This window comes from Suricata suricatta, chromosome 6 (assembly GCF_006229205.1).
Source record: "Suricata suricatta isolate VVHF042 chromosome 6, meerkat_22Aug2017_6uvM2_HiC, whole genome shotgun sequence".
Classification (NCBI taxonomy): Eukaryota; Metazoa; Chordata; class Mammalia; order Carnivora; family Herpestidae; genus Suricata; species Suricata suricatta.
Genome location: NC_043705.1, coordinates 30,747,090 through 30,771,615, shown reverse-complemented (window position 1 = coordinate 30,771,615; position 24,526 = coordinate 30,747,090). Strand labels below are relative to the sequence as shown.

General features: G+C 50.3%; 5 protein-coding genes across 12 annotated transcripts; 2 read left to right on the top strand and 3 right to left on the bottom strand.

Annotated features, from left to right (window-relative positions):
* Window positions 1–190: 190 nt before the first annotated feature.
* Window positions 191–2,112, bottom strand: SLC35A4 (solute carrier family 35 member A4). Its single transcript, XM_029942073.1, has one exon. It carries the CDS (start codon window positions 2,089–2,091, stop codon window positions 1,117–1,119), a length of 975 nt encoding a protein of 324 aa, XP_029797933.1. The 5' UTR covers window positions 2,092–2,112; the 3' UTR covers window positions 191–1,116.
* A 65-nt stretch (window positions 2,113–2,177) lies between these two features.
* LOC115294294 (SLC35A4 upstream open reading frame protein) lies at window positions 2,178–4,536 on the bottom strand. Its single transcript, XM_029942074.1, has 3 exons — window positions 4,332–4,536; window positions 3,252–3,350; window positions 2,178–2,713 (listed from the first exon to the last, which is right to left on the bottom strand). Exons 1-3 carry the CDS (start codon window positions 4,344–4,346, stop codon window positions 2,516–2,518), a joined length of 312 nt encoding a protein of 103 aa, XP_029797934.1. The 5' UTR covers window positions 4,347–4,536; the 3' UTR covers window positions 2,178–2,515.
* Window positions 4,282–11,534, top strand: APBB3 (amyloid beta precursor protein binding family B member 3). 8 transcript variants are annotated; one of them, XM_029942058.1, is made up of 14 exons: window positions 4,585–4,913; window positions 5,160–5,323; window positions 5,406–5,482; window positions 6,027–6,087; window positions 6,330–6,482; window positions 6,605–6,732; window positions 6,985–6,990; window positions 7,165–7,279; window positions 7,401–7,482; window positions 7,733–7,816; window positions 8,082–8,197; window positions 8,325–8,516; window positions 10,189–10,445; window positions 11,446–11,534. In XM_029942058.1, exons 1-13 carry the CDS (start codon window positions 4,865–4,867, stop codon window positions 10,423–10,425), a joined length of 1,464 nt encoding a protein of 487 aa, XP_029797918.1. In that variant the 5' UTR covers window positions 4,585–4,864; the 3' UTR covers window positions 10,426–10,445; window positions 11,446–11,534. The 8 variants fall into 8 exon arrangements, with proteins under 8 accessions (XP_029797922.1, XP_029797919.1, XP_029797921.1 ...); XM_029942062.1 differs by lacking the exons at window positions 4,585–4,913; window positions 11,446–11,534 and adding an exon at window positions 4,282–4,528 and having other exon boundaries at window positions 7,144–7,279; window positions 8,310–8,516; window positions 10,189–10,748; XM_029942059.1 differs by lacking the exon at window positions 11,446–11,534 and having other exon boundaries at window positions 4,583–4,913; window positions 7,144–7,279; window positions 8,310–8,516; window positions 10,189–10,748.
* Window positions 10,991–16,978, top strand: SRA1 (steroid receptor RNA activator 1). Its single transcript, XM_029941181.1, has 6 exons — window positions 10,991–11,011; window positions 11,446–11,590; window positions 11,718–11,843; window positions 15,134–15,339; window positions 16,279–16,387; window positions 16,530–16,978. Exons 1-6 carry the CDS (start codon window positions 10,991–10,993, stop codon window positions 16,739–16,741), a joined length of 819 nt encoding a protein of 272 aa, XP_029797041.1. The 3' UTR covers window positions 16,742–16,978.
* Window positions 16,979–17,835: 857 nt separating this feature from the next.
* On the bottom strand, window positions 17,836–19,695 carry EIF4EBP3 (eukaryotic translation initiation factor 4E binding protein 3). Its single transcript, XM_029942075.1, has 3 exons — window positions 19,544–19,695; window positions 18,343–18,516; window positions 17,836–18,188 (listed from the first exon to the last, which is right to left on the bottom strand). Exons 1-3 carry the CDS (start codon window positions 19,644–19,646, stop codon window positions 18,160–18,162), a joined length of 306 nt encoding a protein of 101 aa, XP_029797935.1. The 5' UTR covers window positions 19,647–19,695; the 3' UTR covers window positions 17,836–18,159.
* Between the last annotated feature and the right edge of the window lie 4,831 nt (window positions 19,696–24,526).

The following is a 24,526-nucleotide window of genomic DNA, read 5'->3' as shown; positions in this document are numbered from 1 at the left end:
AGAAATTTGAAAGTTGTGACAGTGAACAGTCTCCACTCCACTCCTCAAAGGAAATAATGTTCCTGGCAATGGCTAGAAGTCTTTTCTCCTAGTCTGTCAGTTACCCCAAGATTAAGACATTCAGGGCACTAGGGGAACAAAATTCTGTTTGGGAGAAGTTATGCAACAAAGATGACACAGGACAATCACAGCCAATTGCAGGAACCACCCGCACCCCAGAACATTTTATTCAGACCTTATTGCTTACAGTTAGAGACACTGATTGAACTATACCAAATATCCCTGTGCCTGGTGCCAGGTCACTCTTTGTAGAGCTTCCCTACACTGTTGAGACCTGGGACACTGCTAGGCAGGGGCAGGACCCAGAGTGAGAAAAATGGTACCTCCTAGGAGCTGTAGAGGGGACAGCGGGCTTTGAGAGGGCCCTTGGGGTAAGGAGACAGGTCAGGAGTGTAGCCTTAAGCCAGGGCCCAGGGGCAACATTCCCTGAGATGAGTCAAGCTCCAGCCCTCTCTGGGATCTCCAGAAAAAGGCTGGATGGGTGTGGAGAGCAGCACTGTGGAAGGAGCAGGGGGCAATGTCTCCAGGTGCCACTGGAGCTCGGGGAGTTCGGAAGAGTAGCCTGGATGACCGGTGTATATTCTGTGGCAGTTGGGCTTTCTTGCATTACAGTGGAGGTGGACAGCTCTTATGGGGGAGTCATGTACCACAGCGGGGCTGGAGTACCCAGTACCAGGCCTGAGGGCAAGGGGTCTGCTGGGGTGACCACAGGAGGCAAGGAAAGCCAACTGTTGCCTGCACCCCACTTGAAGCAACTGCGTTCATGCAGGATGAGATGGAGAGCCTCCTCCACTGGGGATGGGGTCACTTCCTAGGCCTAGGTTATTCATGCTCTCCCGTTTCCTTACTCTAGAAGAACTTTGGGGCAAATCCAGTCTTCACGTTTCCTGGGGTAACCCTTCCTCCACCCACCTCCAGAAACTAACCTGGCTGCTCCCACTTCCCCAGCTTTTGTCACAAGGCACTTGTTACGGGGCTGGCTGCTGAAGAAGGGCGGGGAGGCCTTGGAGGTGGCACCTCTACAGGGTCAGGAGTCTGGGTGGAGGTGGTCAGGGACTAGTGGCTGCCATAGTAGAGGCGCACAGCCAGGCCAATGAGCAGCGTGGCCAGGAAGAAGGCAGCTGTAAGCTGCAGCCGCAGCAAGGCTGCCGAGAGCACAGCGTTGACCACCAGGGAGCAGGACACAACGAAGAGGCGTGTGATGCTGCTGCCGTGCTTCATGACCGCTGACATGAGCAGTCCATTTAGTGCCTGGCTCAGCACCACAAGCGCTGCCCAACCAGAGAAACCCTCCAGGAGGCCAGGGCCAGGGCCGCCACCTGCGTGCAGACCCAGATTCAGGAGCACACCAAAAGTGTAGAGGAAGAGGTTCTGAAGTGCTAGGGGCAGCCGCTGTCGCTTCATGAGCAGCTCTGTGTACACGGACGACAGGCCCGAGATGAGGCAGTACAAGATGAGAAGCAGCAGTCCCAGTGGAGTGATATGCAGAGACATGGGGCCAGCAGCCGCTGCTGGAACGGGTCCAGGAAGGGTGCTCCCAGGGTCTTGGAGGCCACCAGCTGCATAGCAGACCCCCGCTGCCATCAGCAGCATCAGTGCCAAGCCCTGGCGTGCAGAGAGGCGGTGCCGGAGACAGAGGCAGTAGAACAGAGCCGTGCTTCCAATCTTGAGATTGCTCAGCACCTGGTAGGTGCTGGGGTCCATGTAACGTTGAAGATAGATCACCAGGTTGTTGTTAGCGCCATAGAGAAGGGCTGATATCGCAAAGGGGGCAGCCTGGCGCCATGGAGGGGCCCCCTGGGGCCATGCTTGCCAGCCCACCAAGAGGGAGAAGGCGCACAACAGTAGCTTGGTCAGCTCAGTGAGCAGCACAGCTGAGGAGGGCCGGAAGGGCACTCTGCCATTCACATGGCACAGTGCCAGCAATGGGGCATGGGCACCATACATGGCAGTGGACAGGAGTAGCATCAGGGTCCAGCGGGCCTGCCTGGGACGGGCCAGGCCTGGCATACCCCCGTCCTCTACACTCATGCCCAAACCAGACCCGGGGTGGCCTGTGTAGCTAGCAAGGGGACAGCAGGGATTATAAGTTTGGGGAAAATCAGTATGGAGCCAGCTTGCAGGAGGGAAGAGCCATGGTACATTGCTAGAGAGAATACTGAAAATCAGAGTCAGCTCCAAACTCCACAGTCAGGGCCGGAAGAGGAAGAGGCCGGTGGCCCTAAAAGCCACAGTCTTGGGGCCAGTCCCATGGGGTTAAGGAGGGGCGTCCAGACTACTGGCTGATAAGCCACTGTTCACCTTTTGCAAGAAGGAGACCAAGGATGAAGGCTGTGGAAAAGCTGGAGATAGCAAAAGGGTGATGGCTGGGGAAGCCAGATATGGGGTCTTTGATTGAAAGGCCTCTACCTGCAGACCCAAGATGGTCATCCTTCCTCCCCCATGGGATCCAGAGCTAGTCGGGCCCCTTGCGCAATGACCGAAGATAGTCCCTCAATGTCTTCTCCACATTAGGCACAGCATATGCCTGAGCTGCGTAGATGCCAGTGCAGGTACCTACAGCAAAGCCCAATACTGCTGATGCCCTCAGTTTGGCCACCACATAGCCGGCTAAGAAGCCCTTGAGGAAGGGGGAGGACAAGAGCGAGCCATCCTGTGGAGGAAAATGCAGAAGGAAACTCAGCCAGGGTCTCTCTTCTCTACCAAGAGCTACTCAAGCTGGCCTTAGATCATCCCACCACCTCATCCTTACTCTGTAAATCTGTAACATTCTCTCCAAAGATTCTGGAGTCAGAAAAAGAACCTAGGAGTCCTGATCACACAATCTCAGAACCCTGGGGGTTAGACGGCTCCAACCACAGAACCCTACCACCACAAAGCTACAGAGATGTCCCTGAGGAATCTGACCTTTGCCTGTTGCTCTAACCTCACTTCCTAGCATGCTCCCCCATTACTGGAGCCAAATTAAACTACTTTCATCCCTCCTGTTCATCATGCTACTTCGAACTCAAAGAGCTTTGCATATGTTGCAAATATAATTTTCTTAGAGGAACTTTCCTTGGGGTCACAGAAAACAGGTCCTCAACAACCATTTGCTGAATAAGTATCACCCATTCAAAAGTATACTGGGCAATGAAGCCCAAGGCCAGGGGTAGGGGGTGGGAAACAGCGGTGGGCAGATGCAGATTTACCTGGCCCACACCACTGTTGACTTCGTCTTCCACACGCTGCTGCAGGCGTTCCAGCTGGTTCTTGAGAAACGCCAGGTCCTTAAGCTTGGGCAGAGAATCCTAGAACAAGAGAGAAGCCTGCTGAACAGGTTAACCTCACCCAATTCTCTGCTCAGGTCTATCAGAGGCTGGTTGGTTTTTTAATAAAAACTTCCTGAGATGATGGTGGTAAAGGAAGAAAGGCACTGAAAAGTAAATTCATGCGGGGCGGGGTCCAGGGACGGAGTGACAGATGGGATCTGCATCTGTGACACCCTTACAGAATTTTATAAGGCAAGCGTTGTGTAGTGAGAAAAGAGGAACTGCTAGGAGACGTTCTATTAGATTTATCAGGCAAGCACTACTGACTAGAGTCTTAGTAGCAACAGGTCGGTCGGGTCTACCGATCCTCCCTCAGGCCTCACACAGGGACTGGTAAGCACTTAGCAAATATGTGGATGATGCTGAACTTCCAAACCAGTGGTGAGTGATGGCCTGAGGCAGTTCCCTGGCAGCTCTGGGGTAAATCTGATTTCTGCCTGGGCTTCTTCCTCTTTTCCCCTAAGGACATACCAAACTACATGTGTGACTGGATGCGCTGGCTGGGGTTGGGGTGAGGTGGCTGTCTGCAGGAGTGTGGGTAAATGAAATGAGTGGCTTTGATCGCATAAAAGTATGAAAGTCAGTGTATGCCCAAGGGAAATTAAATGAGAACGGAGGGTCCGTGCGGCTTGCAAACGTCAAGACTGTGACAGGAATTTCAGGGGCCAGGGAATGCAAAAGAGTGAGGAGTGTGTCAGAGTGAATGTGTTTGCGTGTGTGCCAGTAACTGAGGATCGTGAGGGTCGGGAGAGAGGACACCTGGGAGATGCCGGGCTCTGCTTGCCTCGTGTAGTGTTCCGCTGCTCCACTCCCCAATGTTGAGGGAATCGAAAGAGTGAAAGCCCACCTAGAAGAAATAAGGGGCATCTCCACGCAAGAGAGGCTCCAGTATCTCCTCTTCCAAGGATCAAGACGGTGTGAAGACCACCCCAGACGGTAGATAATCCTTACATCACTCACCTTGTCATCCGCCATCTTCCCCGCCGAATTTGTTGCGCAGGCGCAGCCCCGCCTCCCTCATGCAAAGTACTGCGGCCATCTTTACTGAGGGCGGAGGCACTTCCGGGGCATTTTTGTCCTTTCACCGTGACTGCGTGACCTCGGGCGCACACGACCTGGGCGCAATGATCTGATGCTCGTACGCGTGTGCGCGCTGCGTAAGTTCGTTTAACAAGTCGTCCGCCCCTCGATGAGCTCATAGTTGCGCGGTGATGTCACTGGGGGCGTTGGCGTCAGGCGCATTCTCCGGTTCCACGCGCGGAAACGCGCACCCACTTGGGGATCCAGACGCTTGTTTATACGCGCCACCCTTCGGCGGGCGGCGCTGCTCAGGCCCGTCCTTTCCCGCCCCTGGGACCCAGCTCCAACCCCAGCCCCTATTTGTGCGGCGCCCGTTGGCCTGGCCAGCGCAGGGAGGCTGGGCTTGTGGGCGCAGCAGCTCTTGAGGTCGAACTGGGCTGAGATTGCCTGCCGGCGGGGACGCGGTCGGGGCTATGCTGGGCAAGGATTACATGTTGGCCATCATTCTGGTCAACTGTGATGGTGTGCACGGGGTCCCGATGGGAGGATCGGGAGCTGAGGGGTAAAAAGGGAGTTGACGGGGTATGTCTTGGGGTGAGGACCACGGGACAAACGAACCCTGGATCTTTGTACTGCAAAGGATCTCCTGTACTCCAGCCTAAGGATTGTCCCCTTTGGGGCTGTGGAAGGGTTCTGACATGTTATTCTGAATTCACGAATATGCCATTCCAATCCCGTGTTTCCTCTCCCCGTTTCGTGTTCTTGTAGATGACTTGTGGGGGGACCAGAGTCTTGAGGGGGAGCCAGGCCTGCCCCCTGGCTGGAGGAAGATACGCGATGCTGCAGGTACTTACTATTGGCACGTACCCAGTGGCAGCACCCAGTGGCAGCGCCCAACCTGGGAGACAGGAGATGCAGAGGACCTAGGCACGGTAGGTGGAGTGTGTGGAGGGGATCTGAACCCATGTGCGGATCTAGGCCTTCTGTTCTACTGACCTAACCTCCTCCCTACAGAGGACGGAGGGGATTTGGGGACTTCGGCCCCCCAAGGGGAGATCCTTTTCCAGCCTGGAGAGCTCACTGGACCGGAGGTAACAGGAATAGGCCAGGCAGAATGAAAGGCTTGGGGTTCTATGGCACTCAGGGATGCAACTGGACCCACATTCTGCTTTCAAGCCCAGGTTCTTGCCTCTGTCCCATTTCTGGAGTCTCAATGTTTTGAATTTTGTCCCTAGTTCTGTGCTTCATGTTTTGCTACAAGTTCTTCCCTCTTCTGGGCACTGATAAATCATGTTCTAGATCTTGGACATTCTCCTAGGCCCTTTCTGAGGGGGCCCCTGTCCTGTGTTCTAGAGTCTTTTGTCTCAATTTGGGGTTCTGGTCCACATTTTTATCCTGTTCCATAATTGTAACTTTTGTTCTATGTCTAGTGTCCTGAATTTTTGTTTAGATTCTAAGCCACACTCTGTTACACTTATTTAATACGTACTGGGCCCTCTCCCACTCTGGTTTTATATTTGGGGCACACTATGTTCTGGGTCTTATTGCACACCTCATGCCATCAAGTAGTTGGGGTCTCAGTACTGTCCCTTCTCTAGGAAGTGTGGTCTTCTTATGAGCTCTGCTCTGTTCCAGGAACTCTTTGTCCTGGTATGGTGAGGAATCCTACATCCAGAGCATGGAGCCAGGGGCTAAGGTAGTTTCTTGGGTCTAGGGACCAGCCCAGGGAATGGTGGTAGGGGTGGTGGATTGTTCCAAGGGAAAGGTCAAGACTGGGATTGGGCTGAGAAGAGATGATCAAAGGTGAAAGGAGTGGGTACCAGAAGGTTTATGTGTGTGGGACCTGTGACATCTCCCATCGCTTTCCACCTCCTATTCCATTTCCATGTCTGCCTCTACTCACTCAGGGTCCTCCTGTCCTTTCCCCCAACCCGGCAGTGCTTTGCAGTCCGCTCCCTGGGTTGGGTAGAAGTACCCGAAGAGGATCTGGTACCAGGGAAGAGCAGTATTGCAGTCAATAACTGCATCCAGCAACTGGCCCAGACTCACAGCCGTAGCCGCAGCCAGCCCCCACAGGGTGCCTGGGGCGAGGTGAGCTGGCTGGCCCTTCAGGGGATTCAGCCCAGGGCCCAGCAGAGGTAGTTGTCGCCAAATTGCCTGTTCTCCATGGCAACCACCTTCATCTGAGCTCCAGACTGACCTTTCCTTGGCAGGGCCAGAACATGCTGATGATCCTGAAGAAGGATGCCATGAGCCTGGTGAATCCTCTGGACCATAGTCTGATCCACTGCCAGCCTCTGGTGCACATCCGTGTGTGGGGTGTGGGCAGCTCCAAGGGCCGGTGAGGACCCCTGCATCCCCCCAAGTGAGAGTTGCTCCTCCCTCCCTCCTGCAGGCTGTGATCCCCACTGATGCTGATCCTCTGTACTTGAACCCCTGGACACAGATCCTCTGACATGGACCCAAGCTCTGCCTCCCCTGCCTGGTCCAGCCCTGGTTGGGGAGGGTGGGCCCAGCTCAGCAGGGACGGATAGGGGAGAGCCTGAGAGTCTGGGCTGATTCTCTCCTGTGCTCCCACATGCTTCCGGAACAGTGACAGGTGAGTGACTGCCAGGTGCTTTGAGCCCCAACCCTGATCTCCTTGTTCCATCCCCACCATATCCCTTGCCTGACTTTCCAGTCTCCTGCTGGCAGTACAGGCACCTGCGCCTACCCAGCCTCTACCCTACCCTGGTCTCTGCCCCTGCCCCAGCCCCATCTCTGACCCTGCCAGGGACTTCGCTTTTGTGGCTGGTGACAAAGACAGCTGTATGCTCAAGTGCCATGTGTTTCGCTGTGACGTCCCTGCCAAGGCCATTGCCAGTGCCCTGCATGGGCTCTGTGCCCAGGTAAGGGCCAAGAGATCGAGCTGGGTCCGAAGGTTCCAAGGTGGTTGGGTCAGGGAGGTATTGGCTCCCTTACCTCAGTTCCCCTCTTGCTTTATCTCATGCCGGTTGCATTGTGTTTCAGATCTTGTCAGAGCGAGTAGGTGTCAGTGAGGATTCCCCTTGTTCCCTAGACCCCATCTCCCCTGAGGACCTGCCACGGCAAGGTACGGGGAGGGAGGCGCTGCACCGCAGCAACAGGCTACTTTGGTGAAAGTTGGGGTTGTTTAGTCCTGGTTATAGTACTTCCCTGGAGGTGTGGGGACTTCTGATGTGTGCTGGTTCCAGGGATCCCAAGCCCTGAATTGGAGGAGAGAGCTTCCATGGCCTTCTTTGTACCAGCTCCATTTCTCTCAAGGGCGGGGAGAAGGGGCATCGAGAGAAAGCCCAGGCCAGCTTTCTGTGTGTATATTTCAGTGGAGCTGCTGGATGCAGTGAGCCAGGCTGCTCAGAAGTATGAGGCGCTGTACATGGGGACCCTTCCAGTCACCAAAGCCATGGGTGAGCACTGAGCTGGCTGAGGGGTGGGCTCTCTGAGGTAAGGGAAGGGGGGTAAGGCAGGATCTAAACCATTTCTCAGAGTGCATCCATAGCCCCAGTCTTGCCTAGCATGTGCCGCTCTTCCTGACTCAGGATTCTAAGCCCAGCCCCAGCTATTCTAATGCCATCTTCCTGAATCCCAAGTCAGTGAGATGGGGTAGACACTTCCTGCAGATCCCTTCTTTCTTTACGTCTGGGAGACACCATGGTGGGCATATCCCCCCAGGCATGGACATGCTGAATGAGGCCATTGGTACTCTCACCAACCGGGGGGACCAGGATGCCTGGGTCCCTGCCATGCTCAGCGTGTCTGACTCTCTCATGACTGCACATCCTATTCAGGTACCAGAAGAAGGTGAAGTTGGGGGCTGTGGAGGGGGGATGCTGAGGGGTAATTGCTTGCTGTTGGAAGAGCTCAGTGGGTCCAGCCAGTGCCTGGTCCTCTAATGACTAGGCCTGGTGTGGGCAGGCAGAGGCTGGTGCAGAGGAGGAACCGCTGTGGCAGTGCCCTGTGCGCCTTGTGACCTTTATTGGTGTTGGCCGTGACCCACACACCTTTGGCCTCATTGCTGACCTGGGCCGTCAGAGCTTTCAGTGCGCAGCCTTCTGGTGCCAGCCCCATGCAGGGGGACTCTCCGAAGCTGTGCAGGCTGCTTGCATGGTGAGTAAGGGGTGGAAATGGGTGGGTGGGTTTGCCCTGCAGCTGCTGTACTGGGGATGGGCAGTTTCTCCAGAAATCGCAAACCACTGATCCCAGGGCTCTTTCATTTTGCCCTCAAATAAGTTAATAAGTTTAAATTAGTTGCCAATATTTAGAATTAGAACGTTTCATGTAATGTTACTTAAAATATCAGAAGTTTTGGTACTGGGTCCACACATAGAAATTTCAACATTAAGCTGGAATCATGTAGGGGCTGCTCCTGCAAGGGTGGGCACTATTTTTCCTGTTTGTCCCATTTAGGTTATTTCATGGCATCTGTGGTTATTGGAGTGTGGGACGCTTAAACTTTATGAGTTCAGTTCACTCTTTCTTCTAAAAATACAAGTGCCAAAGGGTACCAGGCACCTCGCTTGATTTTGGCAATTCACTGATATAGAAGAAACAACCTTTGCCCTCACAGAACACTTAGGTTAGGCCAGAGACAGACCAGAGGAGCTGTGCACTACAGGATGATGGAAGAGACGGCCGCTTTAGGGGATCAGGAAGGCTCTCTGAAAGACATGATAGAAAACAGAGTTAAAGGTCTTAGGAAGAAGTTAGTCAGGTGAAGGGGAATGGGACAGGTGTGCCAGATACAGGGAACCCCAGCTGTGAAGATGGGAGCAATAGTTGTGCATCAGGGATCTCAGAATTAGTATATATGGAGTGCAAAGGGCAGAAGGGGAGAGTGAGAGATGGGGGGCAGGAAGAATGGCAGACATCTGGACGAACTTAGAGATTGTGGTCATGAATTTATTGTCTCCACAGTCACTTTGAGCCATTGAAGGGTTTTAAGCAGTGAATTCACATTTGTGGTTGAGGAAGATCACCTAAGGTCAAAGATTCAGAAGCCACGAGAAGTAGGGCCCCTAATGAGTTCAAATGAAAGAAGATTGGGGCAGTTGGTGGGAATGAAGTTTGGGTTGTAGACCTTCTACAGGACTGGGGAGCCCACTTTGCCAGGAGGCAGGCTGCTCTCATGAAAGATGGAGAGGAGTCAGCGTAATGGTAGGTATAATTAAGGGCACAGGCTGGTAGTCAGAACTAGTTTGCCTTCAAATTCTAGGATTTTTTTTTTTTTTTGCCTAGCTGACCTTGGCATTCTCTCTGAACTGAAATTTTGTCATTTGCAAAACTGTAGTAACACCTGACCAATAACTTTGGATTAAGTTAGAGTATAAAAAGCAATTTTTTTTAATTAAAAGTTTTAAATTTATTTTTGAGAGACAGAGAGAGATAGTGTGAGCAGGGGACGGTCAGAGAGAGAGGGAGACACAGAATCCGAAGCAGGCTTCAGGCTCTGAGCTAGCTGTCAGCACAGAGCCCGACGCTGGGCTCAAACCCATGAACTGTGAGATCATGACCTGAGCCGAAGCTGGACGCTTAACGACTGACCCCCGCCAACTGCCCCTAAAAAGCAATTTAGCAGTGTTCAGCCCTCCTTAAATGCTCCGTAAATGCGAAGTTTTGTATTTGTTATTGAACTCCCTGGGAATGCTGTAGGGGCTGAAGATGGGGCCGACTACCAGCCTCATACTGGACTGAAGCCTTGGCCAGTTCCCTGTTCTGCAGAAGCTTTCAGGGAGTCCAGGGACAGGAAGGAGCTGGATCTTCACATTCCCCTTTTCCCTAGGTTCAGTACCAGAAGTGTCTTGTGGCCTCTGCAGCTCGAGGCAAGGCCTGGGGTGCTCAGGCCCGTGCCCGCCTGCGGCTCAAGCGGACCAGCTCCGTGGACTCCCCAGGAGGTCCCCTGCCTCTCCCTCTGCTCAAAGGAGGGGTTGGGGGTGCAGGGGCAGCCCCTCGAAAGCGGGGTGTCTTCTCTTTTCTTGATGCCTTCCGTCTGAAACCCTCTCTGCTCCACATGCCCTAAGTGAATCCAGGAGGAACTGGGTAAGGAGGCTCTGGGTCCATGCCCAGCTTTAATCGCCCTCATTTTCCAGGGGCCTGTAGCCTCTCTGTCCTTGAAGCCTTGTCTGCCTGCCCCTCCGGCTCTTGCCCACCCTCTGTTTATTGCCCAATTTATTAAATATTTATAGGGATGACTGAGAGGCCCTGCACCACAACCTAGGCCCCTGGCTGTCCTTTCCTTGGGTCCCTGTGTTCCTTGCCCCTGTCCGGCCCTGGACAGTTGGCTCTACCTCAGCAACACTTTATAGCAAAATCAGTACAAATAAAAATCCCTCAGTGACCTCACCGGGTGTGAGTATATTGGGCCTGGGACAGGGTTGGGGGTTAACAACCGGTGTGAGGGGAGTGTCTGTGTCTGTGCTTGGTGTTGGTGGCTGCCTGTAGTCATATGAGGGCATGGGTGTGATGGAAATCTGATTTTATTCATCCAACAAATTTATTTTCTAAGGTCTTTTGTATGTCAGGCACTGAGTCAGTGGAATATAATAAAACATGGGTTCCACCTTATGAAATTGTCGGAAGGGCAGATGAACAAGAAGTTAAATAAGGTAGAAGATAATATGTGGTACAACTAGGAAATCTCAGGGTCATGGGAGCACCGCTGGGATACTTAACCTGGCCTAAGGTATTAGTAGGCTTCCTGGAGTTGACATCGGCGTCCTGAAGGAAAATGAATACTAGTTACTGAGCCTACAGAGCATAAATGTGCAGGGCAGTGGACAGGGGTGAAGTTCTATTATGCCACCTGGCTAGATCACACAGGGACGATTGTGGGGCAGGAGCTCCTGGGGGTTTAAACTTCCTCCTGCCAGCAGCTGTGACACAGATTGAACCTATAGGGGAATGGGGCTCCTAGAGAGCCGCCTCTTGGAAAACAGCCCCCTTTGATGCCATGTGACGAGGGCCCCGATGCCTTAGCTGAAGATTTCGAGTTCCTTAGGGAGCTGGCGCAGTGTTCCCACACCGGCTCCCGGCGTTTCAGAACTACAGTTCCACCTGGAGGGCTCCTGGCAACCGGCTGTCCGGGGGACACCCCAACCCGCTCGGGTCTGCGGCCGCCCCGGAAGTGACGCGCTGCGCTGCTGACCTTGCGGAAGTGGAGATGGCGGAGCTGTACGTGAAGCCGGGTGAGCGGAGCCGGCGGGCTCGGGGCGCTGGGTCGCCCCCCCAGCCTAGGCCGAGGGCAGTTACTGCACGGGGGGCGGGCCCTCCATCTCCCCCGGGCTCGCTTCACCCGTCCCCTCACCTCCGCAGGCAACAAGGAGCGCGGCTGGAACGACCCGCCGCAGTTTTCATACGGGCTGCAGACCCAAGCTGGTGGTCTCAAGCGCACTCCGCTCACCAAGAGGGTCGCCGCCCCCCAGGATGGCTCCCCCAGAGGTGCGTGGGGGCCCTTTGCGCGGAGACCGGCTGAGAATGGGCGATGCCAGGGATAAGCTTGGCCCGAGGGCCCATTGTGCTCCTCTGAGGTCTCCCTGAGAGCTTGAGCTCGTTAATGGGGCACAGGGCAGGCCCTTTTCCGAGCCCGTTCTTTACTGCCCAGGTCAATAAATAGAAAGTTTCAAAAGACTCTCTTTGCTTTCACCCTAGGGGACTCATCCGGACCTATAGTTTTTAATATAGTTTTTATTTTCAAATTTTATTTTCAACCTGTAGCTCTTCCTGGAATACCATAGTGGTAATATCCATTTGTCTTTTCTGCATAGTCACTTGGTTATATAAGCATCCAGACTTAACGCGCTACTCATTCATTTAATCAGTGTTATCTACTGAGCATCTCTGAGCCAGGCACTGCCTGAGGGTAAACAAGACAAAGGTTCCACTTTTCATGGAGGCTATTCTCTAGCTTTGGAGATGGACAGATTTCACACATTGCAAACAGCTAGTGAGTGCAAAGGCTCTGAGAAAAGTTTGGCAAATTCAGAGACTGAAGGAATGAATACCTGGTGGCTAGAGCACAGTGGGGTGGATAAATTAAAATTTGAGAATTAAAATCTGAGTAGACAGCAGATGGGGTTTTGTAAACCAGGAAAAGGAGTTGGTATTTTAATCTGTGTAAAGCTGGAAGCCACAGAAAAGCTTAAATCAGAGGAAGGCCGTCTTTACTTCTGAGCGTTTCCCATGCCAACAAGTGGGGTATCTATGGCCCTGAGAAAGGGTCTCAGATGTAGCTTTCCAGGACCCCTGTATTATCCACACTCAGAGCACTGCAGAGGAACGCCACAAACCAGGGCTTCTCAAACCTTGGCACGACAGACGTTTTGTTTGGGTCAGATAGTTCTTTGTGGTGAGGGACTGTCCTGTATGTTCTAGGATGTTTTGTAGCATCCCTGGTTTCTACCCATTAGATGCCAGTAGCACTCACCTAGTTGTGACAGCCAAAAATGCCTCCAGACATTTGCCCCGGGGACAGAATCTCCCCAGGTTGAGAAACACTGATTGATGTACATCTTTAGGAGGAAAAAAAAAAGCAGACAGTAACTATAAACTATAGCTCAAGGAATTCTGCTGTGAGGCAGAGAGAAATGAGGCTGTGCCCAAGGATGGAATGAATGCAAGGTAAGGGATGTTTTTGTTTCTAAGATGGTGAACACTAGAGCCGATGGGCTGATTCTCTAGTGGGAGAACTGGTGGTGCAGGAAAACAGGATAACTGCAGGAGAGAAGCCTAGCGAAGGCAAGAGGCCAGCGTCAATACAGCTGGAAAGATGGCCTCTGAGAGGAGCAGGAAACTTTCGTCTTTCAGAGGAGGAAGGAAAGTGGCCACAGGTACAGGTGGGTTAGTAGAACTGGTGGGGAGAAGATGAGTTAACGACCTCTTTTCTCAGGGAAATATGAGGCGGTGTTGGAAGTAGACTGCAGGGAGAGGAAAGGCAGGGGGAGAAGGTTGACAAATTGAGAGAGAAAATGTGAAAATGGTTCTGAAGAATGGAAAAACAAGGCAAAGGATAGGAATTTTAGTGTTGGGTACCTTATGAAATCTGTATCCATGGATTTCAAGTGTAACTCAGAAGCACAGCTTTGTTTTTCCTTCCACCAAGTGCAGCAAGTTGGATTTACCAGGAAAGTGGGACGATGGGAGGGGATAAGTGAGGGAACAGTGTTTATAAGGGAGTGATTTTTTATGCACCGTGAAATCTGATTGGCGGGGCTGGAGAGGTGGTCAGATTTTGGAGATGTGAACACTTGTTAACAGTGTTCTTGTGAACAAGACAGAGAGGTGTGAGAGGCTAAGGAAGGGGTGGGGAAAATCATCACTGGAGGTGAAGAGCTCAAGAAACCAAGAGGCCAAGTATTAGAGGAATTATCCGTGTAGATGTTGATGCCCAGAATTGATTTTTCTCTTCAGTCTTCTTCCACGGTGCTTGCGACCATCCCATTACTAAAGGCAGAAACCAAGAGTCATCCTTGACTCCTCTCCCCCTCACTCCCAATGCACAAGTCCCGTCACTGCCTCCTAAATTAAGACCACTCCATATCCCCTCATCTGCTCTTTCCCTCTAGTCCATGGCAGCCTTCTCTTTCCTGAACTACGCTGTTTACCTCCCAACTGGTGTACATGCCTCCATTCTTGACCTATTCTCATTTTTTTCCATCCATTTTTCAGACCATATGGAGTGAATGTCTTAAAAAATCAGTCAAATCATCCCCTGCTTTTATAAACCTACAGTGGCTTACCATTACCATTAGGCTCGAGACCAAACTCCTTCAAAGCTCTGTGGGGTCTGGACCCCTGCTTACTTTTCCAGAGATAGCTCATACTACTTTCTTTAGTGTTACTACTTTCTATCCATGCAGGGCTGGTTTGTGTAACTTGAACAAGTCAGGACTTTTCCTGCCTCTTAGGCACTGCCCTTATCTCTGCCTAGTTCACAGTTCCTTCAACTCTTCATGGCTGCATGTACCTCATCGTTAGTTCTTAACTTTGTGAGGACTTCTGTTACACAGAAATCTAGCATCTGCACCTGTATTCGTACTTACTCACCACTGCAACCTTGTGAAGTAAGTGCTACTGCCATGATATCCCCATTTTACAGAAGAGGAACCCAAGCTCAGGGGTTAAAGGTAAGTTGCTAAATGCCACATATTGGATGAGCAAAGACAAACATAGAGGTCACCTTAGAAGGCCTTCCTTGAACACTCAGTCTAAGTAGTTATACTATTCTTTTATTACATCATGTTTTCTTTGTAACATGCAACATACTTTGGTAAGTGTGTGTGTGTGTCTTCCTTTCTCTAGAATTTCTGCTCTGATGTCAGGAACCTAATCTCTCTGGTCACTGGTGCCTTGCACATTGGCTTATGGTAGAGAATTCAGAAATACACGTTTTTGAATGTATGGGCTGTCCCAGAGAATAGCCCTTTAGAAGGGATGAAGTTAGGGGAGCCTGGGTGGCTCAGTCGGTTAAGCCTTCGACTTCGGCTCAGGTCAGATCTCACGTTCGTGGGTTCGAGCCCCGCGTCAGGCTCTGTGCTGACAGTTCAGAGCCTGGAGCCTGCTTCCCGTTCTATGTCTCCTTCTCTCTCTGCCCCTCCCCCTCTCATGCTCTGTCTCTCTATCAAAAATAAATAAAACATTAACAATATATATTAAAAAAAAATAGAAGGGATGAAGTTAGAGCTTCTTACCTGTTTTAGCCATGTTTGCCTGATTCCACTTTACCTTTTCAGTCCCCACCTCACAGACTTCTCCAGGGCTCCCCCCAATGGGGCCTCCACCTCCTTCAAGTAAGACTTCCAGGCCCCCACCTGTGGGGAGCTGTCCTACCTCCAGTGTGGAGCCAACAAATTTCTCAGTCACTGAATCTGAAACTCTGCTGGAAGACGTGCTCAAACCTTTGGAAGAGGCATTGGAGGATTGCCGCGGTCACACAAAGGTAATAAGCTATGGCTAGCCGGATGCTAGAAGGACTGCGACAGCCAGATGCAGGTGTGGCTCTCAAAGGTAGACCCTTTAGTCTTACTGGCCTTGGCTTTTAGCCATTTCTGAGACATGGACCCCCTTCAGAATCTGCTAAGGACTTATCAGAAAAATGAACATGGAATTTCATGTGGGTTCACAGGATTTCCAAAGGACAGTCAGTAGAAAAAGCTGATGGAAACAAGAATTGAATTCATATACCATTAGTGAGGATAACAACCTGATTTTCATACCCTAGGCCATTTTTTTTAATAGTTAAACTTTTTTAAATTTTTTTTTTAAATTTATTTTGAGAGACAGATAGCACAAGCAGGGAAGGGTCATAGAGAGAGGGCGATACAGAATCTGAAGTAGCCTCTGGGCTCTGAGCTAGCTGTGAGCACAGAGCCCGACGTGGGCTTAAACCCACGAACCATGAGATCATGATCTGAGCCTAAGCCGGACACTTAACCGAATGAGCCACCCAGGTGCCCCGCCTCTAGACCATTTAGAAGAGACTTTGCTGATTCTGTTCTCAGGGAGGGAGAAGGAAACCCCCTTTTTGGATCTATGGTGTTTTCTTTGTTCTCTGGAGGCAAGGGATCTGAGAAGTCTTAAAGGAAAGTAACATAGTAAGTTTTACTTCTTTGGCCCTTAGTTTTCTTATTTGTAAAGTCACACTACAGAGTGAGTTTCTGAGGATCTAAGAAATCCTGGAAATTTTAAAATTCTAGGCACACATATTTTTCTTAGGGAGGAGATCCATAAGATTTATGAGAATCTCAGTGGGGCCTCTAACCAGATTAAGTGTGAAGTTCCTCAGGCCAGAGACAGCAGGTGCTTCCTAACTGGCGTGACCTTTCTCCTGCCCCTGTTGGGTTGGTGGACTGACTTGGAGGGGGCTTCTGTCTCTCAGAAGCAGGTGTGTGATGACATCAGCCGCCGCCTGACTCTGCTGCAGGAACAGTGGGCTGTAGGGAAGCTGTCAGTGCCTGTGAAGAAGAGGATGGCTCTGCTGGTGCAAGGTACGGCTAGGTCACTTGGTATAGCCTAGAGGACCATCGACTTGTGGGTGGCTGAGCTGTAATAGATGCTGAGGTTCTGACTAGTTGGGAGGAGAGGAATGGGAGCTAGGTCTTTTGCCCCAGGCTGCTTGTTTTTCCTCAGAGCTTTCACGTCACCAATGGGATGCAGCAGATGACATCCACCGCTCACTCATGGTTGACCATGTGACTGAAGTCAGTCAGTGGATGGTGGGAGTTAAAAGATTAATTGCAGAGAAGAGGAATCTGTCTTCAGAGGAAGAGGCCAATGAGGAGAAATCTACAGCTACAGCTGAGGAGGACCAGATGGTACCAGGTGTCCAAGAGGCTCCATAATCCTGTGGGATCCCTAGACTCACCTCCCACCATTTCCTATGCATTGGCAGGGAGGTTCCCTCTTAATCACTTGGAAGACTGTCTGCCCCTTTGGGATCCTTGGCCTGATCCACCCACCTCTAAGAGAAGAGGTGCCACACGAACCACAGGGAAGTCACTTGTACCATAACATATGTATTTCAATAAAAACATCTCAGTAGTGGGCCTGGGTAGGAGAGATCAGCCCTTTTTGTGCCATACTGGTCCCCTGTAGTGTCCTTGATTGCCCTGCTCTTTGTATACTCTGCAGAACTGTTCCTTCCTCCCTTCATCATGAATGGCCTTGCTAGGCATGATCACTTGCTGCCTGCCACTTCCCCCCAGTTAGACTGAAACACACCTTTCTTGCTGGGCTGACCGTCCCTATTTTTGGATGACTTCATTTCGGTATGAGATCAGAGGCTCAATAACAGCAGAGAGTTTTCCCTCAAGAAAAGGACACTGCCTTATTTGTACTCTGTCACCCTTGAGATGCTACAGAGTGGTACAGAGATTAGAACGTAGCTGTATAAACTGAAGGAGAAAAAGAACAGATTGCTGAGATGGGGGATCATGGATTGTGATTTTTGGGGCCTCAATTTGGGCTCAAAAGTCTCTTCTAACCCTCTGAGGACAAGAGAGCCAGGAGAAGGGGCCACACAGGTTCAAATCCTGCTCGGAAGGGAGGATATAGGTTTCCAGTGTTGGAATAGGGGACTGATCTTCACAGGTGGGAGTCAGACAAGGCATGGGGAGAAGACTGGAGAAGGTTAAACCCTGGGGCAGTGTCTCTTTTTTCCTGCTTTGGAATAGATAGGGAGGAACTGCTGGAGAGGCCCAATTTCAGGAAGGCTGCTTCCTGGAAAGGCTGGAACAGCTCTTGGCTGGGGTCAGGCAATTGCTGTTTATGGTTTGGCAGCTTCTGTAGCCTGCCCCCATAGCCTGCCTCAGGCTCTAACTGCTGCTGGAAGTGGGCCCAGTGACAACTGGGAAGGGAACCTCTGACACCAACCAGGTCGGCTGGGGCCCTCAGCTGTGTGGCTGACATGGCAAGGTCAGTGATGAGAACACTGGAGTCAAGGCATTTCTTTGAATGTTTACTAAGCAGTCAGACAGTGACATACTCCATCCTTCAGTCCCAGCCTCAGCCCCTGACGACGGAGGGCTGGGAGTTGGGAAGAGTACCTATAGACCAAAGGGAAAGTAGAGCTAAGGGCTTGGCAAGTTGCCCACTCTATCCCTGGTCTAGCTGCCTCAGAACTAAGGGAGGCCCGAAATCAACAAGTCACTCCCATACAGATTAGATGAGGCCAAGTGGCATTTGGAATACCCCAGGAAGAGGCGATGGCAGCAGCGGCATGAGGGACTCCTCGACTCCACACAGGATCTTCTGCACTGGATCAGATGTCCATTTCAAATTGTGCGTCATCTGGAGAAAGAGAAAGAAGTTGAACTGGTTGCCAGGCTGAGGGTCTGCAGGCTCAGCATCAGTGCAGAAGCCCCTCAGCATTAACCTCCCGCTCTACTTCACAGGGGCATTTGGACTCCAGGCATTTCTTAATTTTAGGCCCTGCTTTCCTTACCGGGTATCTCTTCCTCTGTCTCCTTCTGCTCCTTCAGCTCCTCCAGCTTGGAGGGGGGCGCTGCTGGAGGAGTTGTGACCCCGGGAATCTGAGGGAGGCAGCAGGGGGGTGTCCGGGCAATGGGGGAGTTCTTGCACTCCAGCAGGAACTTTCGGTCGTAGATGATCCTGGTGCCTGTTAAGGGGTAGGGACTAGGTAAGACGCCGGAGCCTGGGTATGGAGCTATCTGGGGTGTCACAATGTGCCTTTTAGGGGCCTGGGAGTCACATTTCCCCATGTATTAAAGGGCTAGTACTCTGCAGCCCAGCCAGGATCTCAGCTGCCTAGCCCTCACAGCACTTGAAGACTTCCAGGTCTAACCAAGATGTGGCTAAGTGCCATAAAGAAAAGTGGGATGCCCACGGGCTTTTGGTTTAGGATAGCTTCAGATCACGGTTTCAAGAGGAGCACAAATCTGGGAGACTTCGTGTTGCTCTGCTGGCTCCTGGGGCTTCACTGCTACGGTGGGTGGTGGGGGGCGTTACCCTTCATACAATTGGATCGGGAAGCCAAATAACAGTTGATGTAAAAAGGCATTTCACCCCTGCTACCACCTGGGTTCTGATACCCTGCAGGGAAAAGCTGTGTTCCTCCGGACAGCTGCTTTCCCGGTGAAACTCCGGGACAAACTGTTCTTATCCTGACCCCTCCCAAGTCCTATCAGACTCGGTCCCAGCCTAGAGGAATTTGGCCCCAGTTCTGTCCTCAAAGGGCCTTACCCTGTTCTTGCCCCTCCCTCCACTCAGCCTCCACGTGGCAGGAAACCCTGGGTTGGGAGCCGAGCAGCTCAAGATCCCAAGCAGGCAGCCCAAAGCTCCTGGCCCCAAGTACATGAGCCCCATTCTAACCGCTTTGGAAGACCTTCGGCTCTCCGCCGAGACCAAGCTCAGGTGGAGCTTCGGCTCGTACTCCCCAGCGGCAAAGTTGGGAAGGGCGGGTGACCAAGGCACAGAGTCACCCGGAAGCTAGGCTCAAGGCCGTGTTGCATCACTTTGAAGTTTCAGGGTACTGGGCTTCAGTTCCAAACATCCCCGATCCCCTGCAGAAGCTAGAGGGGCCTGCGGACAGAGTCCAAGGCCTGCACCTCTCCACCCCTGCCCTGCAACAGCATGCACGCGCTGGCCTGCCCAAAGCCCGCGTACCCCCAGCCCGGCCAGCTGACCTCCCGGGGTAGTGGCGTATAGTGTGCCCCCAGGCGTGGTGCTGTAGCAGTCGGGCAGCGGCTCCCTGCCCCCAGGAATCGGGCAGCTCGTCGATGTGGACATAGCGTCCAGGACAAGCAGGAAGGCAATCGGCTGGTGCAGAAGACGCAGAGTGTACCTAAGTCTGAAGCGGACTCAGCGGACCACGTGCGGCCTCAGCAACAACACCAAGACGACGTCACGCCCGGGGCGGGCCACCAGCCGTCACTCAATCCGACGGCTCCGCCCCAGACGCAAAGCACAAACCCGACTCAGGGAGAAAGTTGGAGCGTTAGAAGCCCCGAGGCACAGGCCTTCATTTCCTCCCAGCTGGGCCTGAGTCTAGCCACTCAGCTGTTTAGTATTTACAGTTTGAGCTGTGTCCCCGGACCAGTGAACTATGGTACACATGTGTTAATTCACCCATTACTCTCAACAGTTTTAGACAGTAAAGCACTGTTATTAGCCATTTTACAGGTGAGGAAACTAAAGCCCAGAGAGGTTAAGTCACTGGTTCAAAGTCATATCTTGTAAGAGGGGGAGCTGGGTTTCAGACCTGAGTATATCTGATTCCATGGCCTGTGCTCTTCACAGCTGAGCACTGTTTCCCATCAATCAATTAGGGTATAGGGTAAAAGTGGCCCCATGGCCTGGTGTACAGCAGGAAGGGGAAGGTTAGGGAGGGAGGTGGCCTTTTTGGGAGAAGTGATACCTGGACTGATTAAAAGATGAATAAATGTTGGGGGAGAGGAGAGGCCTGCTCTTTGAACTCCCTGCCAGAGCTAACCTCAGGAAACTAAAAAAGGGCAGGGGGCTGGTAAGGAGAGCTTTGTTTTTAGCCCTCTGGAAAGGAAGATCAGAGGCTGGCCTTAGATTTTTTTTGATGTAGGCACAGTGATATGAAAGGAAGCAGGAGAGAAGTGGTGGGAGAGTAAGTACTAAGCCTAGTACCTACATATAGTAAAAATCTTGATTTGGGGGCACGTGGGTGGATTCGTTGAGTGTGTGACTTTGGCTCAGGTCATCATCTCATGATTGGTGATGTGGAGCTCCACACTGGGCTTGGCGCTGATAATGTGGAGCCTGCTTTGAATTCTGTCTGCCCCTCCCCCGCTAGCACACAGTCTCTCAAAATTAAACATCAAAATCTTGATTTGATCCACTTCTCTTATGACTTAAAATCAGCATTACCAACTGCTACCCACCCCCCCTGTTCCATTAAGTATGGACCACAGGACTTCATGCATTTATCAGTATTTATATTACTTCAGTTCTGGCTTCATCAGATTTTCTCTTACCTCTGATTTTTACACTCACTAAAAAAAGCGTTATAGGGGTGGCTACTGGCTGGGTGGCTCAGCTGTTTAAGCATCACACTTCAGCTCAGTACATGCTCTCAAGGTTCGTGAGTTTGAGCCTCGCATTGGGGTCTGTGCTGACAGCTTAGAGTCTGGAGCCTATTTCAGGTTCTGCCTTCCCATCTCTCTGCCCCTCCCCTTCTTGCACTCTCTCTCTCTCTCAAATATAAATAAACATTAAAAAAAATTTTAAAGTTGTATTTTAATAACTCAGTGCTTCTCAAATTTTAATGTGCACATAAGTCACCTGGAGATCTTGTAAAATGAGGATTTTTATATGGTAAGTGTGTCGTGGGACCCAAGAGTCTAGGTTTTTAATAAGATCCCAGGTGATGCAGTCCCGAAAGTCTGTAGGTCCTTAGAGTAGCACTTCAGGTAGCAAGAATATATGTATTTTATTGTTTCAGAAATGTTTTTGAGCTTCTTACAAAGTCGTGTATACCAAAAGAAGTGTCTTTTTAATTAAAAAAAACTTTATGTTTTTTATTTATTTTTGAGAGACAGAAAGAGATGAGCAGGGGAGGGTCAGAGAGAGAGGGAGACACAGAATCTGAAGCAGGCTCCAGGCTCTGAGCTAGCTGTCAGCACAGAGCCCAACATGGGGCTCGAATCCACGAACTGTGAGATCATGACCTGAGCCGAAGTCGGACGCTTAACGGACTGAGCCACCCAGGCGCCCCTAAAAGAAGTATCTTGAAAGTGCTGGAGGGTAAGTAAGGCTTGGGGGCAGATTGCAGGGAGCCATCACAACTCAGCTTCTAAGTGGAGAGAAATGGGCAGGAGGGGGAAAGATAAGGTGACTAAGGTGGGGTGAGGGTGAAGGAGCAAAGCTAGGATAATTCCCAATCTTCTGACTTGAGAGCCTTGGTAGTGGTAGTACTACCTAATATAACAGGGAAAACACGAGATGCCTATCTTACATTGGGGAATGAATATGTGGAATACTGAGCTGAAACAGCAGAGTAAGGAGCGAAATATATGGGTCTGAAGCTCAGGGGGAGAAATGTGGGCTAGTGATTCAGGTCTGGGTGGAATGAAATCCAAGAGTGTGGGACGAAATCACCTGGACAGAAGATGCAGCCTAAGACGCCTGAGCACATCAACATTTATTTAAGGGTAGCAGAGGAAGAGGATTCACCAGAAGAGACTGAAAAAGACCAGTGCAAGTAGATCTAGAAGATTAGTGTTAAATGTTTTCAAGAAGGATCAGTGTGGAAGTGAGGTCACCTTTCTGTTAATTTCTACTACAGAAACCAACAGCAGCAGTTAATGCTACTGTGATACTACTGCTAGAAGCTTAGTTTTCTTGAGACGCTGTGTCCAATGAGGGCTGGGGAACTAGAGCCGGGTTGTTTGCTTGAGAGAGAAAACCAGATATATCATGCATGCAATTAGAGTCTCAATAATGATTCCCTGTTAGAATATGGGAGTTTACTACTAACAAGCAAAAAGGCCCTGTGCCCAGGCTCCAAGACGTGATTAAGCCTATAAGGGAATATCAGATCTCTGCTACCAGACCAAGTACTTTAGACTCATACCAATACCATGAAGATAAAACAGGAAGTAAAACATAATCACAAAATTGGCTCGCAATCTGATGGTGAGATTCATGATCCTGTTTTCCAAATTGAGTCTTGGAGCCCAGCCTTCTGTTCTTTATTGGAAGTGGTCTTAATACATGTAAGTTCTGGGAACTTAAAACCATCTTTCTTTCATTCATTTGCTACAGGAGAAAGTAAAGATAAAGAATCTGCCCTGTGGCAAATGGTGACAAATCTTTAAGGATGAACAGAAAATACAGCATTATCAGAGCCCCTCAGCCCAGGACAGGGTCCACCGGGAAGACATCACAACCAGCAACAAACACTTCCTGGTAGAAGAGATCTAGGACTAGTTAGGGAACAAGATGTTCAGAAGCTGTTTTCCTACAGGCTTATTTGCCACTTCCTGGTTTCCAGTGTGGTCCAAAGGTCTTAAACAGTGGGACAGAACCAAGTTTATTAACTATTCCTTTTGGTTTGGCTTTAAACTATAACATGACTAGTCTTTCCCCTTCTTGGAAGCTTTGAGGATGGGAGGAGGATTGGCCAGAACCTACAAGAAAAGCTGAACATTATAGTTCTGAGTCCTGAGATTTCTTACCTCTGGTTGGGAGAGGCCACCATTGGCTGTCCAACTCTCTTCTTTGTTCTGGTTAGCTGAGGTGATAGGATTTCCCCTTTGAGAGCAGGGACTGAAGGAAGCAGACTGGCCTATAAAAGGGCAAGTCAGCACACTGTAGCCACAATACATTTAAAGGGTCTTAAAACATCAATAATTTTATTGGTGGTGGAATTTTATTACATTAAATACTACTTGCAATAACTGGGTCCAGAAACCTTGATGATATCGTTTTATTCCTTGAAAAAGCTGTTATTCTCATGGGGTTTGACCTATGCCTCAGCAGGACGTTTCTTAATGATTTGAGGTCTCACTGCGAATGTGCAAGGTTTTCTTCTGCCTCTGTTAAAATCTCAAAATCAGTACTGTTCTCCACAATAGCAGGCTTCTGATTCTATGTGAGAACCAATAGTTCTCCCAAACCTCAGTAACGTAAACATTCTATTCACTTCCAGCGTTCCCATACCATATATCCTCATTCACAAGTAAAAGGATTTGAAATGTTAGCACTGGGAGACACTTTTGAGTTCATTTACATTCAATTTTATTTTTAGATGAGGAAAGTGAAGCCCAGAAATGAAAAAATGACTTGCGTAAGGTCATAGAGATTCACGCGGCAGAACTGAAAACGGAATTTAGGCTTCTCCTATTCCACTGCACCCATGCTGCCTCCCCCCAAGTCCCTTGTATATTTTGAAAGTAATTAAATTCTTACCTGAGCTAGGTTTAATCCAAGGTTCAGGTTGGTAAAATAGCAGTAAAGTAATGCCAGGAAGAGGCAAGACAGAGGAAGAAGAGATTATAGCAGGCAAAATGGGTTGGGGAGGAGGGATCCAAATAGAAAGAAAAGAAGGCAGTGCTGGTAAGAGGGTAGGGAGGAGGGTATCCTGAGTAACTACTACCAAATGCACAGCTTCTGTTTCTTCCTAAGTCTCCTAGGGGTCTCTCATAATTGTCCCCTCTACTCATGGATTCTAGTTCCTGACCTGAGATAAAATCTCTTATTCCGTTATCCACAAAGTACAGAAGACAGGGTTATGGGCTCTCCCAGATAATGGGCTCACATATTTATAAACATTATTGTAGATTAAGATAGGAAAACCATTTTTGTCCCACTGAATAATTTACTTAATATTATCTCTCACTAGTGTATGTTTCATAAAGAGTAGTTTTATTTATTTCACTATTAGGTGATTTTTTGTTGTTGTTGCTGTTAATGGTAAATAGAAATAGCAAGATATTCAGGTGACCCAAGGGGTCTTTTGTCGCCCTCAAGGTAATGGGGTCTCTTGAGAATACTTGATGTGGTTATTAAGCACTAAAAAAGCAGTAACTTCTGCATGTGTGAGAGTTTCCAAATCCATTCAAAATAGAGAATAAAAAATGAGCTTAAAGACTCATATGTAAGATGATATGAAAGTTGAAAAGTTCTCCTTGTATGGTTCT

Bases quoted from the DNA above. Each gene is read 5' to 3' on its own strand.
- SLC35A4 (XM_029942073.1), bottom strand. From the start codon at position 2,091: ATGAGTGTAGAGGACGGGGGTATGCCAGGCCTGGCCCGTCCCAGGCAG.
- LOC115294294 (XM_029942074.1), bottom strand. The intron at 2,714-3,251 runs GTAAATCTGCAT...TTTCCTCCACAG, and splicing joins TCAACAGTGGTGTGGGCCAG to GATGGCTCGCTCTTGTCCTC.
- APBB3 (XM_029942059.1), top strand. From the start codon at position 4,865: ATGCTGGGCAAGGATTACATGTTGGCCATCATTCTGGTCAACTGTGAT. The intron at 5,324-5,405 runs GTAGGTGGAGTG...TCCTCCCTACAG, and splicing joins ATGCAGAGGACCTAGGCACG to AGGACGGAGGGGATTTGGGG. The intron at 7,483-7,732 runs GTACGGGGAGGG...TGTATATTTCAG, and splicing joins TGAGGACCTGCCACGGCAAG to TGGAGCTGCTGGATGCAGTG.
- SRA1 (XM_029941181.1), top strand. From the start codon at position 10,991: ATGAACAAGAAGTTAAATAAG. The intron at 11,844-15,133 runs GTGCGTGGGGGC...TTACCTTTTCAG, and splicing joins CCAGGATGGCTCCCCCAGAG to TCCCCACCTCACAGACTTCT. The intron at 15,340-16,278 runs GTAATAAGCTAT...TCTGTCTCTCAG, and splicing joins ATTGCCGCGGTCACACAAAG to AAGCAGGTGTGTGATGACAT.
- EIF4EBP3 (XM_029942075.1), bottom strand. From the start codon at position 19,646: ATGTCCACATCGACGAGCTGCCCGATTCCTGGGGGCAGGGAGCCGCTG. The intron at 18,517-19,543 runs GTCAGCTGGCCG...ACCCCTTAACAG, and splicing joins ATACGCCACTACCCCGGGAG to GCACCAGGATCATCTACGAC. The intron at 18,189-18,342 runs GTAAGGAAAGCA...CTCTTTCTCCAG, and splicing joins GACAGAGGAAGAGATACCCG to ATGACGCACAATTTGAAATG.